This window comes from Elephas maximus, chromosome X, assembly GCF_024166365.1.
Source record: "Elephas maximus indicus isolate mEleMax1 chromosome X, mEleMax1 primary haplotype, whole genome shotgun sequence".
Taxonomy (NCBI): Eukaryota; Metazoa; Chordata; class Mammalia; order Proboscidea; family Elephantidae; genus Elephas; species Elephas maximus.
The window spans coordinates 160,660,044-160,677,855 of NC_064846.1; the positions used below are offsets into that span (position 1 = coordinate 160,660,044).

Genomic DNA, 17,812 nt, shown 5'->3' on the forward strand with positions numbered 1-17,812 from the left:
ACACTGAACTAACCTTCATTGGTTCCCTTTGGTTATGTGATAATACCTCTTTTCTTTGAACTTTTTGTCACCTTTAAACACAATCAAGAGATGGGTTAAAATAGATTTCATTTTACCCAGAGCGCTTCTCTCCATTTTTAGACTTCACTAAGTGTATCTGTGGTGGCTGAAAATATTGACTTTGGGGGGTGGGAGTGAGAGATAGATGAAAAAGGCTTTGAAACACTCTCCACGAACTTTTCAATTTCTTTAATCACAACAGATATATTCAGATGCCACATATGCCCATCTAACTATATCTGTCTTTCTGCCTGTTACAACCTCTTGTGATTCAAGGCCATTGCTCTAGCTTCTCCTCCAATCTCTCATGTCATCATTTTTTTCTGTCTTTCTACTGAATAATGTTCACCAATATACAAATATGCTGTTATTTCTCCTATTAAAAAAAATCCTCTTGATGCCACTTCCCCTGCCAGCTACCGCCCTATTCCTTTACCTTCTATGCCACAGAACCCCTCAAAAAAGTTGCCTGTACTTTGATGTCTCCCATTCCTGTCCTCTTCGGAGACTGCCCTCAAACCCATCCTACCACTCCATCAAAATTGCTCTATTCAAGACCCCCAGTAACCACATTGCTAATTGTCATAATTCCAATTGTGATTTCTCAATCATCGTCTGACTTGCCCTTTCAGCAACATTTAGCACAGTTGATCATTTCCTCTTCCATACGCTTTCCGAATTTGGGTTCCAGGACACTGCACACTTCTGGTTTTCTCCTACCTCACTGGTTGTTCCTTCTCAAACTCCATTGCTTGCTGGTTCCTTCTCTCTTCTGGCTTCTTAATTTTTAGAGAGCCCCAGGGATCAGTCCTTGGTTCTCTTCTCTCACCATACTCACTTCCTTGTTGATCTTACCGTGTCTCATGCTAATGACTCACAAATTTGTACTTCAGCCTAAAAACTCCGTCCAAAACGCCAGCTCCATATATCTAACTACTGGTCAACCTTACCACTTGGATGGCTAATAGATATCTTAAGTTTAACTTGCCCCAAAATGAATTCCTGATATTTCCCCCCAAAAAATCTCAAATGGTAGCAAGTTCATCCTTCCAATTACACAGACCAAAAACATTGGAGTCATCCTTGAGTTCTCACTTTCCATCACACCCCCATTCAATCAAGGAACTCCGAAAATACAAAACAAAACAAGAAAAAAAAAATCAAAACATTGCTATAATTAAAGATTTAAAGACATCCATGCCCATGGAATCAAAGACATAATATTGTTAAAATAGCAATAGCCCCCAAATTGATCAGCATAATCCCTATCAAAATCTCAGCTGCTTTTTTGTGGAAATTGACAAGCTGATCCTAAAATCCATACAGAAAAGTAATGGACCCAGAACGACCAAAACAATGTTGAAAAAAGAAGAGCAAAGCTGGAGAACTCACACGTCCTGATTTCAAAACTTTATACCAACCTACAGTAGTCAAGATTGTGTAGTACTGACATAAGGATAGACATATAGATCATGGAATATAATTGAGAGTCCAGAAATAAACTCTCACATTTACAGTCAATTGATTTTTGATAAGGGTGACAAAAAAATTCAATGTGGAAAAAACAGTCTTTTCAATAAATGCAGCTGGAACAACTGGATTTCCATAAGCAAAAGAATGAATTTGGAACCCTACCTCACACCATACACAAAAATTAACTCAAAATGGTTCATAAACCTAAATGAAAGAGCTAAAACTATAAAACTCTCAGAAGAAAACATAGGAATAAATCTTTATGACTTCAGGTTAGACTTTTGGTGACTTCTAGATGTGACATCAAAAGCACAAATAACCAAAGGAAAAAAATAGATGAATTGGATTTCATCAAGATTAAAAATTTTTGTGCTGCAAATAATACCATAAAGAAAGGGAAAAGACAGTCCAAAGAATAGGAGAGAATGCAAATTGTATATCTGATAAGGGACCTGTATCCAAAATATATAAAGAACTCTTACGATGCAATAATAAAAAAAGAAATCATTAAAAAATGGACAAAGGAGGTAATAGCCATTTCTCTGAAAAAAAGATATACAAATGTGCAATAAGCACATTAAAAGATATTCAACATCATTAGTCATTAGGAAAACACACTATTTTGACTAAACAACAATGAGGTTCTACCTCACACTGTCTAGAATGGCTATAATAAAAAGGACAGACAATAACAAGTGTTGACAAGATTGTGGAGACATTGAAACCCTCATACATTGCTGGTGGGGATATAAATGGTGCCACCACTTGGGAAAACAGTTTGGAAGTTCTTTAAAATGTTAAACTTAGATTTACTTTATGATCCAGATTCTACTCCTGGGTACATACCCAAGAGAAATTAAAACATATGTCCAAACAGAAATTTGTACATGAATGTTGACAGAAGCAGTATTCATAATAGTCATAAAGTGGAAATAGCGCACATGTACATCAAATGTGTAAACAAATTATAGTATACATACACAAGGGATATTATTCAGTAATAAAAAGGAATGAAGTACTGATACATGCTACAATATGGATGAACCCTTAAAAATAATGTGTTGAGTGAAAGAAGCCAGACATAACAGACTGCATATTGTCTGAGTCCATTTATATAACAAGTTCAGAATAGGCAAATTTGTAGAGACATAAAAAAGACTAGTTCTCATCTAAGGCCTGGAGAGGGGAAGGAAATGGCGAGTGACCGGTAATGTGTATAGAGTTTGTTTTGATGAGAGCACTCTAAAATTAGATTGTGAGGATAGTTGCACAACTCTGTGAATATACTAAAAACTACTGAATTATATACACTTCAAATGGGCAAATTATATCTCAATAAAACTGTTAAAATATAGTGATGAATTCAGATAGAAATGTTATGGTCTGCTTATAAATCACTTATTTTCTGTATATTGCAAGAGACGTCATCATCATCTCCACTTTGGTGAACACTTGGTTTCTATACAGTTTTGATTACCTACCTGTTCCCATTCATGCTGTAATAACTGGTCAGAAAGGGATACATTTGTTCTGAGTCCCCCGCCACCTATTTTACTCATCCTAAAGTCAGTGGTAGAGTCTCCATCTGATGGAATTGGTGGCATCAGCACAGATTTCATCTGCAAAACAAACTCATGCATTAGTCAAACCCTATGCTAGTGTGTTGCATGCAGAGACTTCGGTACAAGTTGGCACGGTCTATATTGTTGTGCCTCAACCCAATGAAAGACACATGGTCACCTTATCCATCTCAGCCACCTCCTTTGTCTCATTGATCCATTGCTCTCTGTAAAGTGGGCCTGTGAATCCTGCTTTTGCATTTTTCAACTAGAGACATTGTCCTACAGGGAAAGTTTATCATTAGAGTCCCTAGGGGATCCCAGAGGCCACAACTTTAGGTGCTAAACATGTTCTGAGGCATCACCACAGGAAATGGAAGATGCTAGAAATAGGGAAAACTAGTTTCCCTCTGAGCCTTTAGCTGTGTGTGGGACTAAGAGAACCAATACACTTTGAGGAGTTCAGAAATACCTCTTAAGGGGTGGACTGCTTTTTGTTTTGTTGTGTATTCCGGGAAAAATGAGAGGAAGTAGATTTGTGTCCAGGGGGGTTCTCAAAGGGGACACTGGTTGAAAGCCTTTGAAATGCTTCAACCTAAATGCAGTGTGGTTCTCAACTTGATAGTGCCAATAATTGATTATGTTCTCTAGTCCTAGTGACAAAGCTGCTGTATTTCTTTGGAAAATAAAATATCTTTCTGATAGCAAGTTAATTACTATAATTCCTCTGCATTCCCTTATACAACCTGAGATTGTAATTTTATACTTATTTCTTTGTAGGACCATGCCTTTATACAAAATTAAATTTGTAAAGAGTGCTTCTATTACGTTGGTGGCTATAGTTCCATGATGGACAATTCTCTGTGGTAGATACTTCATTTCCTCTCCCAGCTAGAGTGTGTATGAACTCTTACCTTTACTTTTCAAAAATTAAATTAAATCTTATTCTGAGGTCCTGTCTCATTGAGCTAGTTGGATATCCAATTTCAGATATTATTAGAGAGTTCACAGCCCACCCTCCCTCTCTCTCCCCAGCAAATATCTTAGGTTTTAGACAGAGGAGAAAATTCTGGGAGGACTCTCTGGACTTAGGTCCACACAACTCACTTCTGATACACTCGCTGGGCAAGGCCACACAATTTCTTAAGTGTATGCAGCTCTACAGTTTTCAAGGCCACTTGGGGTCGGGATACTTTCCTCTAGCTCTGCCTAAGGCACCACATCACCATTTTCTTCTGGAGTCCTACTACCCACCTCTTCTCATACCCCCTTCCAAGGAGCTTGAAGAATACTAAACCAGAGACTTAGCTTATAGAATCTTCGTTCTCTGCCTCTCCGCACTGGCCCCCAGCCTGCCTCACTTTACAAAATGCCTCTAAAATGAACTTATAATGGAGAATGTCCTGAGGTTCCCTCAACCCTAGCCCTCCCCTGTGAACAATTATACTATGACAACAGGTGCAAATTGGGAAGTATGATCACCCCTATAGTCGGTGGGTCCTATGGGATGGGAAAGTAGGAGTTACAAAATTAGACTTGGGAACCTACTTTTGTATCTCATGATAGAGTCCCAAAGGCTTAAATCTATTACTTTCATTGTTGTTACATTCTATTTAAATACAAGTATGTACTGCAAGTTCAACCTCTCTCTAGGAGGAGTAGAATATACAAAAAAATACACAAGTCAAAAATTTCTATCTTTAAAACCAGTCTTAGGAGAGGCAGAACAATGATCCATGAAGGGGATGAAACTTGAGGTATTCTGGAAAAATTCCTGGCCCAAAAACTTTTCCCCACGGTCTGTCTTGGTGACTAAAATTCCAACTTTAGATCCAAGTATCAGGAAAGAAGAGGAGAGAGCTGGAGAAGGGAGGGATATGTTTAGTGCTTACTATATGCCATTTTCTTTATCTAGGTAATTATATTTAATCCTCCTAACAATCCAATAAGGTAGCTAATTTTATCTTCAACTATAGGTGTGGAAACTGAGGCTTAGAAAGCTTTAGTGCCTTGCCCAAAGTCACCCAGCCAGGAAGTGGCAGAGGCAGGATGTAAACTTAGCCACATCCATCTGATTTCAGAGGCTCATAGTCTTTACTATGCCAAGGTGGCTCTCAACTGAGTGTCTCCACAAAGATAGTAATAGGCATCCCAGAGTTATGTTCTCAGTATCTCAAAAATCCTGGCTAGGGTTGGCTGTTCAGGCTAACGTCAGGAGAGTGAACATTTTCCATCTGATCAATCGGTCATGGCTGCCATGGCTGATTAGCACTGTTGTCACAGGGTGGGGTGGTGGCCAACTGTAGCATTCATGCCACTTGCTTGCCAACATTTGACAAACAAAAACATCATGTTCCCTTCCTCTTGGCTAGAATCATATCCACTTGTTAACATTGGTTATTTCATGCTGATCAAAAGGTCTTATTGGCTTGACTATTTACTGATATCATGAGAAAGGTATCTTAAATTTAAAAAAAGACAGTTGCCATGGAGTGGACTCTCACTCATGGTGACCCCATGTGTGCCAGAGTAGAACTGTAACTCAGGGTGATCTTAAAATTTATTACAACTGAGGTACTTGTGATGGTAAAAGGGGGCACTATTAACAGTTGGGCAGGGCCACAAGACAACAGGTAAAAGCCAGGAAGTATGGTCCTCACTGGGTGAGTTAGGGGCATATAAATTGACACAGAATCAGCAGAGGGGTTGAAAAAAAGTCTCCATCCAGTTTTGTTTTAGGTTTACCCTACTTTGGTCTGAAATATCTTAGAAGATATTTAACAAACATTGATTAAGTATATCTTAGGTACTGGGGTTTACAGAAGTGGACTAGAGAAGCAGAGGAAGACAGTAAACAAACAGCACCACAATTCCTCACTTAATTTTGGGAACTGTTAGGAAAGACACATACAAGGGGCTTAAGAGCATATCAAAGGGAACCTGATCTAGTCCAGAGGTAGTGGAAGGCTTCCCACAGCACGCATATAGTTAAGCTGAAATTAAAAGGATGAGTAGACATTGGCCACAATATTATCATTCATATGTGTATAAAGGCTCCAAAAAACTCGAGGTGCAATAAATGTCACATTTTTGTCTATATCGAATTAAATTCCAGTTCTAGACCCCACCTGGCTAGATTGGTTAGAAGTTGATTAGCAGACCTAAGGGGTAGGGCCATATATGATCATCCAGCTCTGGAGCTGCTGTTGGCCCTCATACCCAGGTGGTGCCTCTGTGGAGCACCAGCCCTTTCCCCTACCCATCATCCTTCAGCCCCAGTCTGGGTGCTTCAGCTTGGCACTGGTAGCAGAAGAAGAGAACTCCACTCACTCTGCAAGGCCCACCCAAGGGAGTCCTTCACTAAGTGTGGGATCTTTATAGGCTCCACACAGCCACTTCCCTCAGAGTTCTCTACAGGTTTTCCTGCTCGGCTTCTGCTGTATTCAATATGATTATTAGTTTCAAATATTTTTTAAAATTCCTGAGTCATGTGAAGTGTATTATAAGGGAAATTATATCAATTCAAAAATAAATTGAGGTTTTTACTTTTAAAAGATCAGATTTTTCACTTTTAGAAACTATATGAAATGGCAACTTTTCCTCATTTCCCTACTTCCACCATGAATTTTAAAAATATTTTCCATATATAGAAGTTACTCATTTAGTTCTTTATCATGCAATCATAAATTCTTCTTAAAATTTTTACTAATTTTCTTACAACCACAAAAGCACAGATCAATATACGATAATAGAGACACACATTCCCTAATAAAACTCTGAGATGAGATTTATGCAGACATTACTTCTTACTTTGTTTCTTTCTATTCGGTGGAGTAAATTCAAGTCTGTGGACTCTGATAACCCGCCATGTATGATCAGAATTTCATTGTCAACTATTGTACCAATTGGGAGCCAGGTATAGACTTCTTCCAAGATTTTCAAGATTTGTTTTCCATATAGCTGTAAATAAAGAGCTTGAGTAAGTTTTGTTTTCCTGATAGGTTCAAGTTTATTGAATAGTCCCAATGTATGGACAAAAGGCAACTGTTTTCATGCCACTCTAAGGAAGTTAGCATGGAATCACTAACCAACTAGAACCTTTTAAAGAGGAATATGTTTCACTCAAATGCTCAGCTAATACTAAGTGTTTTGTGGCAATATTAGGCCACTGAATCTGTTTTAGAGAAATCCTCAACAGGCAGTTGATGAGGTCAGGAGCCAGGCTTGTCAAATCTGAGCCAAACATTAACCCTTTAAAACAGAAAAGAACCCCAGTGGAAGTGGACACTTCCACAGTTCTGGTTCTGGCTAGCTCCTGCTATCTGTAACTTCTAGGAAAACCACTAGATTTGACAAACCCTTATTGATGTTGTCTGAGAAGACACAGTCTGTGCCCCCCGGAAATACATAACTGAGTAGGGCAGACGAGACGTGTAGAGATAGCTAAAATAAGTGCTATAATTTAACTACGACTCTGAATCTAGGGTTCTAGAAGTAAAGAGGGAACCTAGGGTTCTGGGAGTAAAGAGGATGAGAAAATAAAGTCTGAGAGTTCAAAGGAAACACCATGGAGGAGGTGGCATCTAAATTGGACTCTGAAGAATGAACAGGATTTATGACTAGTAGACATGTGAGAAAGGGTGTTTTGAGTAGAAGTTATAGAATTAGCAGAGGAATTAAGGCCGGAAAATACATGTCAAATTCAGAGAACAGTAAGCAGGCCATTTTTGCTAGAGCTCAATTGATGCCTGAGAGAGACCAGAAGAAGGTAAAATTGGGAAGGTAGTTTGTAGGCCAGTCTTAGAGAACCTTATGTGTCAGACTAAGTGATTTAAAGTTGGTTTTGAAGTAAAACTCTCAATCTTCGCCTAATGCCCACATCCAGTGAATAATTTAGATCTTATTCAGTAAACCATAGAAAACCTTCGAAGGTTTTCTTTATAAAGTTTGATCTGACTGTAGTAGGAAAGCAGAATTGCAGGCCATCAAATGGATTAGAGGCAAGGGCTAGGAAGCGAGAAAAGGAGGAGGGGGAACGTGAGACATCTGTCACAGGGTTCTTGGAAATTCCCAGAGCTGTTGCCTTCCTCCAGTGAGAGTCCCTGGCTGCTCTAGAGAGGTGATGTGCCCATCAATCTCACCCAGTGAATCTGAGACAGATAGTACCTCCTCTCTCTTGGCCTAGTCCTTGGCACTAAATCGTCACCTATTTTTGTGGCAAGCATTAGGAGAATAAATTAGAAATTAAAATAATAACATATCCTTATATACACTTGTATTTTCACACGCATTATTTCACTTGACCCTTGTAAGAAACCCATGAAGTAGAAATTATAATCCCCATCCTACAGATGAAGAAACTGAGGCTCAGACAAGCTAACTGACTTTCCCAAGGTCCCACTGATATTAGTAGGAGTACCAGGACTACAACGTATGTCAGTGTGACTTAAGGTATCGAATGTTTCCTCCGCTACCCTATGCTGCCTGGCAATCTATGCCATTAGAATAGTCACACCGCTTCTTCTAAGAATTCTATGACTGGTTCTTTGTTGATCACTAAGAAACCTCTCTTTGAGTTTGGATCTGAGGGCATCAAGGAATGATGGTTTTTTTTTTTTTTTTTTTTGAGGTTTAGGAAGGTGAAGTAACTTGTATAAGGTCACATAAGGTAGAAATATGGAGCCAGGATTTGAATTTCATTCTCTTCTACCATAGAAAGAGCTTAGGTTCTTAACTCTCCTGCTGCTGCTGCTGTTGTTGTTAGCTGCCATTGAGTCAGCCTCTGACTCATGACAACTAGATGCACAATGTAATGAAACACTGCCCAGTGCTGCACCATGCCCATGATTGGTTGCAGATCAGACTGTTGTGATCCATAGGGTTTTCACTGGCTGATTTTTGGAAGTAGATCGCCAGGCCTTTCTTCCGTCTGTCTTAATCTGGAAGCTCTGCTTAAACCCGTTCAGCATCATAGCAACATGCAAGCTTCCACTGACAGATGGGTAGTGGCTGCGCTTGAGGTGCACTGGCCAGGAACTGAACCTGGGTCTCTTGTATGGAAAGAGAGAATTCTACCACTGCACCGCCAGTGCCCCCAACCCTGTGCTACCCCCCCCCAAAAAAAACCACTGCTGTCGAGTCGATTCCAACTCATAGCGACCCTATAGGACAGAGTAGAACTGCCCGATAGAGTTTCCAAGGAGCACCTGGCGGATTTGAACTGCTGACCTCTTGGTTAGCAGCCATAGCACTTAACCACTACGCCCCGAGGGTTTCCAACCCCATGCTATGCAGACTTTAATCTTCCAATTATTCCATCACAGTTCTCAGTGAGCAAGTAATGCACTCATAGTTTACCGCCTCTGTCTCTGTGCTAACTTGTGCTGACCCCTGATCTTGCTCGGGTGATTCTGACACAGAAGCAAACGTCCTAGTGTTACGAATTCACTCTTCCATTGAGATAATATATACCATGTGCTGAAATAATTCAGGACTTGAGGATATCCCCAAATTTCCAGAAACCACATACGCTAAACGACTGAAATTAAACTCATTAGTGGATGGAATGAATACTTTTGTGTCTATGCTGAAACTTACATAGAAGTAAAAATTAAAAAGTTTGATTTAGTCCTCCAGAAATAAAGCACAAGACTCTATCATGACCTGCTGATGCTTTTATTCTATTGGCATAGATTCTGACTATAGACAGCAAAGAGAATGCAAAAAAAGGATATAAAGCTTACCTTGTATTTATGCATAATTTCTTTTGTGAAGCCATACCTAAAAAAGGAGGAAATTTAAACTATTTAATTAAATATTGACAACTCCTCCTTAAATGAATCATGCAAGAAGGGGAATATTTGACATCTCACTATCACAAATCCTCAAGAACTCAAGAAGCTGGAAATGACTATGCATAGCCAAGTCTTTCTAGGCATGACGGGAAAGAACAAAATCAATCAATGACATCACTGTGGTCTATAGTTAGGGAAAGAAGATAAATTTTCATGAAACAATTACAAGACAACTTAAGAAATGGATGGTAATGCCAAACCAAAACTTGTTGCCGTCGAGTTGAATCCTATAGGACAGAGTAGAACTGCCCCATAGAGTTTCCAAGGACAGCCTGGTGGATTCGAACTGCTGACCTTTTGGTTAGCAGCCGTAGCTCTTAACCACTACGCCACCAGGGTTTCCGGTGATCAATCCAGGTTGTGTAAATGCTGCAAATATTCAGAGAAGTGCGCGGTAGCAGCTGTGTGGGAGAGTGCTTTTCATGTAGATAGAACTTCTCAGGCATCCTATATTTTACAGTGAATGAATGATCAAAATGCAAGACTAAACAAAGACAAAGAAAAGCCTAGATGATAACAAGTTGGCTCTTTATGCTGTCTCTAATATAGTTCCTGTAAGGGTATTTAGTATTTTAAATAGAAAGTGTCAGGATTTTCAATGTCTGAACAGCAGTAGTTAAGGGTTAATGGCACAGTGGTTAAGTGCTTGGCTGCTAACCAAAAGATCCACAGTTCAAATTCACTAGCCACTCCTTGGAAACCCTATGGGGCAGTTCTACTCTGACCTATAGAGTCACTATAGTCAGAATTGACTCCACGGCAACAGGTTTGGTTTTTTGGAAAGTGAGTTTTAATGATGGGAATGTTTTTCAGGTATTTTTTTCCTTGTCTTATAATAATGCCCAACACAGCGAAGTTGGGACACAGAACTCCCTCCATGTTCCCACGCAAGTCATGCCGTGTCAGCCTTCTACACTGCAACGTTATATTTTTGGAGATGAATTTCATCGTGCATTCACCAAATGTGTCCACACTGTTAAATCCAAAGGGCACTCTGCAATCTCCACTTTCTTGCCCTCTCTGAAGCACTAAATACAGTTGACTATACTGTCCTTCCTAAAAACTTTTCTTCTCTTGAATTCTGTGACAGCAAACCCTCTTGGTTTTCCTCCTTCCTTTTTTGGCTACTTTGAATCTCCTTTGCAAATTCTCCTCTTCTACCCAGACTTAAATGTTGGCGTTCCTTCAGGTTGTACCCTAGGCCCTCTTTTCCCTTTATTCTCTCCCTTGGCAACTTCATCCCTGCCCAAGGCTTCGGTTACCACCCATGTGTCAATACCACAGGACAATGCTCCAGGCCACACTTCATTTCGGAGCTCTGGACACATACACTCAACAGCCTGCCCAACAGCACCTCAGATCAGCTCACAGCAAACCGAACTCATCGTTCTCCCAATCTGCTCTTCTTCCCGTGTTCCCAGTATCAGTGAATGATGCTGCTGTACCCCCAAACTCAGGCCAGGAACCTCCTCTTCCAAATCCCCCATATCATGTTACCAAGTTCTAAATCATCAGTGCATAAATTCCTCTTGAATCTATCTACCGGTTTGAATTGCCATCACCACCACTCTAGTTTAAGTAGATATGCACCATCTATCTCTGCAACTACTTCCTAATTGGCCTACCTACATCCACCCTTTTTTCCCCCCATTTGCCGTTGACTCATGGCGACCCCATATGTGTCAGGGTAGAACTGTGTTCCACAGGGTTTTTAATGGCTGACTTTTCCAAAGTAGACTGCCAGGCCTTTCTTCTGAGGAGCCTCTAGGTGGACTCAAACTACCAACCTTCTGGTTAGCAGCCAAGCATGTTAACCCTTTACAACACCCAGGGATGCTTAGCCCTTTCCAATTCACTCTTCCTACTGCGTTTTAAAACATAAATTTTATAATACTCTTCAATGATAACCATTGACCTTAGAAGTCCAATCTCTTTATATAATGCAACCACTTCTTACCCCTCCAGCAACATGAGGTACCATCCTGCCCTTCATTCTATGCTCCTGCCCTCCTGAGTTTTTTCAAGTCTAAAAGGTCTTGTCTCAGGTTCTGCATGAAGCTGTCTCCTCACTGTGGGACACTTTCCCACGCCCACTCCATGGCCCTTGATTCCTAATTCATCCTTCAGGTCTCAGGCTAACATCACACTTGTATAGGAAAACTTCCACCACCCCTCAGACACACTTGGATCACCGTTTACAAACTCATCACACTTGAAAAATCTGCTCAACACTGCTAGATATAAACCCCACAAGGGCAGGGGCCCTGTCTCTTTCTTTAACCATTGTAGGCATTAGATAATTATGATTGGGTAGCTGGATACACGACATGCCCAAATGAAAGTATTGAGCCATATTATATATAATGACTTTCTGATAATAGTCTTGGAATTTTTCTCTTTACAGCCTTAGCAATAGCTTTTATACCTGACAAGTAGAATTGAAACTTTACTCAGGCCAAGTACCAAAACTGCCCAAAAGACAAAAGTGATCAGTTGCTGAGCTTTGACCAAGGCACTCAAAAGCTCAGAACCAAAAGCATGAAACATGTCATGCCTTCAACTGCCATAGAACAAACTGGTTTCTGTTTTTCATAAAATAAAAAGGAAAAAAAAGAAAGAAAGAAAAAGGGAACATTTGTTACCTACTGTGTCTTTCAGCAAAAATTCTTAAACCATTTAACCAATCTTTATTCCTCAAATCTCCAGTGACGCAGATAGTTGGAATGCTATATTAGAGCTATTCTCAAATATGTTTATGAACAACTATGCCAGAAGCAATTACCAGGTCATAAAAAATATACACACCAGTGAATATCACAGTACTAGTGTCTGGGACAAAATCTGAGGCAAGCCAAAAGTGTAGGAACAGAATCATCCATCTAAGGCTGCTCACAGAACCCACCACACCTCCACACCTGGTCTAAAATACCTACTCAACACACAATTAGGCCTGCGAACTGTGGGTATGGGAGGGAGAGAAAGAACGAAACAGAAGGGAGAAAGAGGAAAATAATAGAGTTGGAAGAAAAGATAAGGGGGCTTCAGTAGAAGGTTGGCGGTCATAAATTGGGGTGAGAATTGAAGTTTTCCTTCAGATCTCCTACCATCCCCTCCCCCCCTTCCCACTTCTCTACCCTTACTGCCAACTCTCAGCTAGGAACTAAACATAGCAGCATTTTCCAGAATAGAAACAAAAGGGAAAGCCTGAAGGCCTAAGTTACCTGAGATTCATCAGAAAATCTTCATGGTTCCCTCTGTTCAAGTGCAGGTCATTGGGATAAACAAGCAAAGTCACTAACAGGATCATTAGAATCTCTATGGAATTTTTTCCTCTATCTACAAAATCACCATTAAAAACATATGGGTTTTCTCCTGAGGGAAGACCATTCTGTGGAAGGAGAGAGAAAAAAAGCAAGCAGTCAAAAGAATGTACTTTTAGAGTAACGCTTTATACTTCATGTCCCTGAGAATATGGAGAAAAGAGGCTGAGTTGGTCCTTTGATTGGGAAAAAAAGCTGCTCACTCCCTTGAGCTAGTTTCACTCTTCCAGGGCATGCTTCTCCTGCAAGGGACCTTGGAAGTGAAGAATTAGCTTGGGACAGGAAGATTCCAGTGGGGATGGCAGTTGTTCCTTCTACCCACCACCTACTATGCGATTTCTCTAAAGGAGCTGATACTTGTCCTATCAAAAATGGCATCTCTCCAGAAAGGGCCACATGAACCAGAGACTACATCATCCTGAGACCAGAAGAACTAGATGGTGTCCGGCTACAACCAATGACTGCCCTGACAGGGAACACAACAGAGAACCCCTGAGGGAGCAGGAGAGCAGTGGGATGCAGACCCCAAATTCTGACAAAAAGACCAGACTTAATGGTCTAACAGAGACTAGAAGGACCCTGGTGATCATGGCCCCCAGACCTTCTGTTGCCCCAGGATAGGAACCATTCCTGAAGCCAACTCTTCAGACATAGATTGGACTGGACAATGGGTTGGAGAGGGATGCTGGTAAGGAGTGAACTTCTTGGATCAGGTGGACACTTGAGACTATGTTGGCATCTCCTGCCTGGAGGGGAGATGAGAGGGTGGAGGGGGTTAGAAGCTGCCAAAATGGACAGGAAAAGAGAGAGTGGAGGGAGAGAGCGGGCTGTCTCATTAGGGGGAGAGTAATTGGGAGTGTGTAGCAAGGTGTATGTGGGTTTTTGTGTGAAAGACTGATTTGATTTGTGGACTTTAACTTAAAGCACAATAAAAATTATATATATATAAAAAAACGGCATCTCTCATCCCTTCTTTCTCCCCTGAAGAAAAGAGGGAAACTTCTACCCAAGGAAGAACACGGAATTAAGATCCAAGTCTTTCACTCTAAAGAGTCCTACATATAACTTGTCTGGGCTGTGATTCCCTTAATTTGCCAAAAGGGAATGACGCTACATACCTCCCCAAATCAAATAAAGAATGGATATAAAAGCACCCAGGAAAGTAAAAGGTGCTATGTAACTGAACAGGGCTGAGGTACCACCAGTACGCACCGATACAATCACACCAGGTGTTTATAGCTGGCACGTATTCTGATTGATCACTAACTGTGCCATATTAGGTGTTGGATATTTTGAATATCACTCCTGAGTATGCATAATACTTGCAAACACACTGTGAGCACGGAAAAGAGCTGAGATCGGGACAGAGGTCTGGTCTTTATAACAGCTATCAATTCATTGACTCCTACACTACAAACCTTAAAGTCATGCCTGATGGGGAAATGGCCTAGTGCAATTCTGTTGCATAGTAAAATCAATACAAATGCTTAAAAAATACATTACACAGAGAATTTAAGTACTCACATATTCCATGTGTACATTCTCCTTCAAAAAAAATGATTACCTTCTGGAAATAATATACATATTCTAGTTATAGTAATCTTTTTAAAACTACTTTTAAATTCCTCTTTTGTTAGTTTTCAACCTATGCAAGAAAATCTTATTACTTTATATTCAATATTTTATACTTATATACATTTCATTTTTTCATATCAATAAAATAGAAGTAGTCGAAAAAATAATACAGGTTGCTACATGTAACTTAGTGATACCAGAAGTTATTATGCAATGCAACTTATTTTAAAGGCATTTGGGGAAAAAAACCTAAACAGAGGTATAGTGTCTTGGGCCAGAAGTAAGAAGACATATTCCTTAGTCCAGCTCTACTTATTACCCATGTTTCCTCGGGGAAGTTATTTAACTTTTGTGAGCCGTACCTTGCTCAACTGTAAAATACTCCTGTATTTACCACACATGGCTATTTTGGAACTCAAATGAGACTATTTGCATAAAATTGCATAAAAACTGTAACCAACTGAAACCAAACCCATTGCCGTCGAGTTGATTCTGACATAGCGACCCTATAGGACAGAGTAGAACCGCCCCATAGCATTTCCAAGAAACAGCTGGTGGATTCGAACTGCTGACCTTTTGGTTAGCACCCATAGCTCTTAACCACTACGCCACCAGGGCTCCTAAAAACTGAAAAGCATCATACAAAATAATATATTCATTTTATTACGACCTCCACGTTCTTTTTAAGTTTAAAATTCCATTATTGTATATTTTCTTATATATTAATTCATATACCCTTATTTACATTGGGCTTAGATAATATAAGCCAGCTCTAATGCTATTTCTCATCAAAATTTAAGGAAAAGGGAAAGGTTATGCATCCCTGATACTCTTCCTTTGTCCAGCCTTCAAAAGGCTGGGAGAGTAAACTTGAAGTGCCTGAGGGGTGTTGGAAGCTACAGGCTTTCTTGGGATGTTCAGGCTTGAAGGGATCTAGAGTACCCGGAGCAGAGTGCCCTGGGGTGAGAATATGAAAGAACCAGGCCTGAGGGGACCTGCGGACTCTTTGATTAGGGGGGACTTGGCCTCACTGCATGTATTATCCTGGTTGGGGGAGGGGGGCGGATCTTACTGCAAGAACTGTAGGGGAACGTCTTCTGTATCCCCGAAGCTAAAAGGACACTAACACTTGCATTTGGGGGCACTTAGGAACAGAGAAGGCCCTGGGTGGTGCCACTGGTTAACACTCAACTGCTAACCTAAAGGTTGGCAGCTCAAGTCCACCCAGAGGTGCTACGGAAGAAAGGCCTGGTGATCTACTTCCAAAAACCTCGCCACTGAAAACCCTATGGAGCACAGTTCTACTCTGACACTCAGGGTGTTGCTCTGAACCAGAGTCGGCTTGATGGCAACTAGTTTTAGGATCATGGAGACTTCCTCTCACACTCATAATGCCGGAGTAGAAACTTCGGTAAATCCAACCACGTGGAGGCTATTGCTAGGTTAAGTAGAAAACTTAAATAACCTGGTACTTAAGGGAATCCAGCAGCCAGGGAGCAGCAGGCCAATCAGATCTGCTAAGCCGGATCTGGCCCTGATGAAAATGACTGCTGGAGGAGCAGAGGGTACCTTTATTTTAAAAATAATAAAAGGCGCATAAATTAAAGAATGAATAGTTAATAATTCCCAACATTAATAATATATTACTCGAATTTTAGATATCAGTAGATTGTTGTTAGTTGCCATTGAGTCAATTCCAACTCATGGTGACTCCACGTGTGTCAGAGTAGAGCTGCTCTCCATAAAGTTTTCAAGGCTGTGACAGACAGATCACCAGGCCTGTCTTCTGAGGTGCCGCTGGGTGGGTTTGAACCACCACCATTTCGGCTAGTAGTCAGGCACCTAAATGTTTGCATCACCCAGGGACATCAATAGATTAGAACTAACTAGAAGAAGAATGTTTGGGAGATAAATTATTGACCTGGAAGGGCAAGCAGATAAAAAATCTCTCACACACAGCAAAAAGTAAAAAGATGGAAATCATGAGGTACAAATAAGAGGCTAAAGTCGAGAGACAAGAGACCTAATATACCAGTAATAAACATTCCAGAATCAAGGAAAAGTAGCCAGATGGAGAAGAAGCAATAATTGCATAAATAAGAGAGGAAGTTTTCCATGGTTAAAAAGAGACTTCAACCCAAAGTTTGAAAGAGCTCATGACACCAGTGAACAACTGAGGAGCCCTGGTGGCGCAGTGGTTAAGAGCTTGGTTGCTAACCAAAAGGCGAGCAGTTCAAATCCACCGACTGCTCCTTGGAAACCCTATGGGGCAGTTCTACTCTGTCCTATAGGGTCACTATGAGTCAGAATCAACTCAATGGCTGTCAATATCAACTTGGCTAGGCCGTGATTCCCAGTATTGTGTGATTGTCCATAATTTTGTCATCTGAGGTGATTTTCCTGTGTTGTAAATCCTACCTCTATGACGTTAATAAGGCAGGATTAGAAGCAGTTATGTTAATGAGGCAGGACTCAATATACAAGATTAGGTTGTGTCTTAAATCAATTTCTTTTGAGATATAAAAGAGAGAAGCAAGCAGAGAGACATGGGAACCTCATACCACCAAAAAAGCAGCACCAGGAACACAGCATGGCCTTTGGACCCAGGGTTTCTGCACTGAGAAGCTCGATGACAAGGGCCCCCAGAGCCAACAGAAAAAGAAAGCCTTCCCCTGGAGCTGACACCCTGAATTTGGACTTCTAGCCTCCTAGACTGTGAGAGAAGAAATTTCTCTTTGCTAAAGCCACCCACTTGTGGTATTTCTGTTATAGCAGCACTAGATAACTGAGACGATGGCAATGGTTTTTTTTTTTTTTTTGCACAATTGATGGGGGGAAAAAATCCCTATTATCTGGTAAAATTCTTACAAGTAGTCAAAGAAAGCACAAGTTACAAAGGGAGAAGAATTAGCCTGGCATCAGACTTCTCACCTGCAAAAGTGGAAGGTAGAAGATGTGGAAATAGAATCTA

General features: G+C 40.6%; 1 protein-coding gene across 1 annotated transcript in view; it reads right to left on the reverse strand.

Annotated features, from left to right (window-relative positions):
* Positions 1-17,812, reverse strand: part of PPEF1 (protein phosphatase with EF-hand domain 1) — a 92,575-nt gene that overhangs the window by 16,067 nt on the left and 58,696 nt on the right. The window contains exons 7-10 of the mRNA XM_049873440.1: positions 13,168-13,334; positions 9,836-9,872; positions 6,903-7,052; positions 3,015-3,152 (exon numbers count right to left, since the gene is read on the reverse strand). Of these exons, the coding sequence (XP_049729397.1) occupies positions 3,015-3,152; positions 6,903-7,052; positions 9,836-9,872; positions 13,168-13,334 (492 nt within the window). The remainder of the gene's footprint in view (positions 1-3,014; positions 3,153-6,902; positions 7,053-9,835; positions 9,873-13,167; positions 13,335-17,812) is intronic.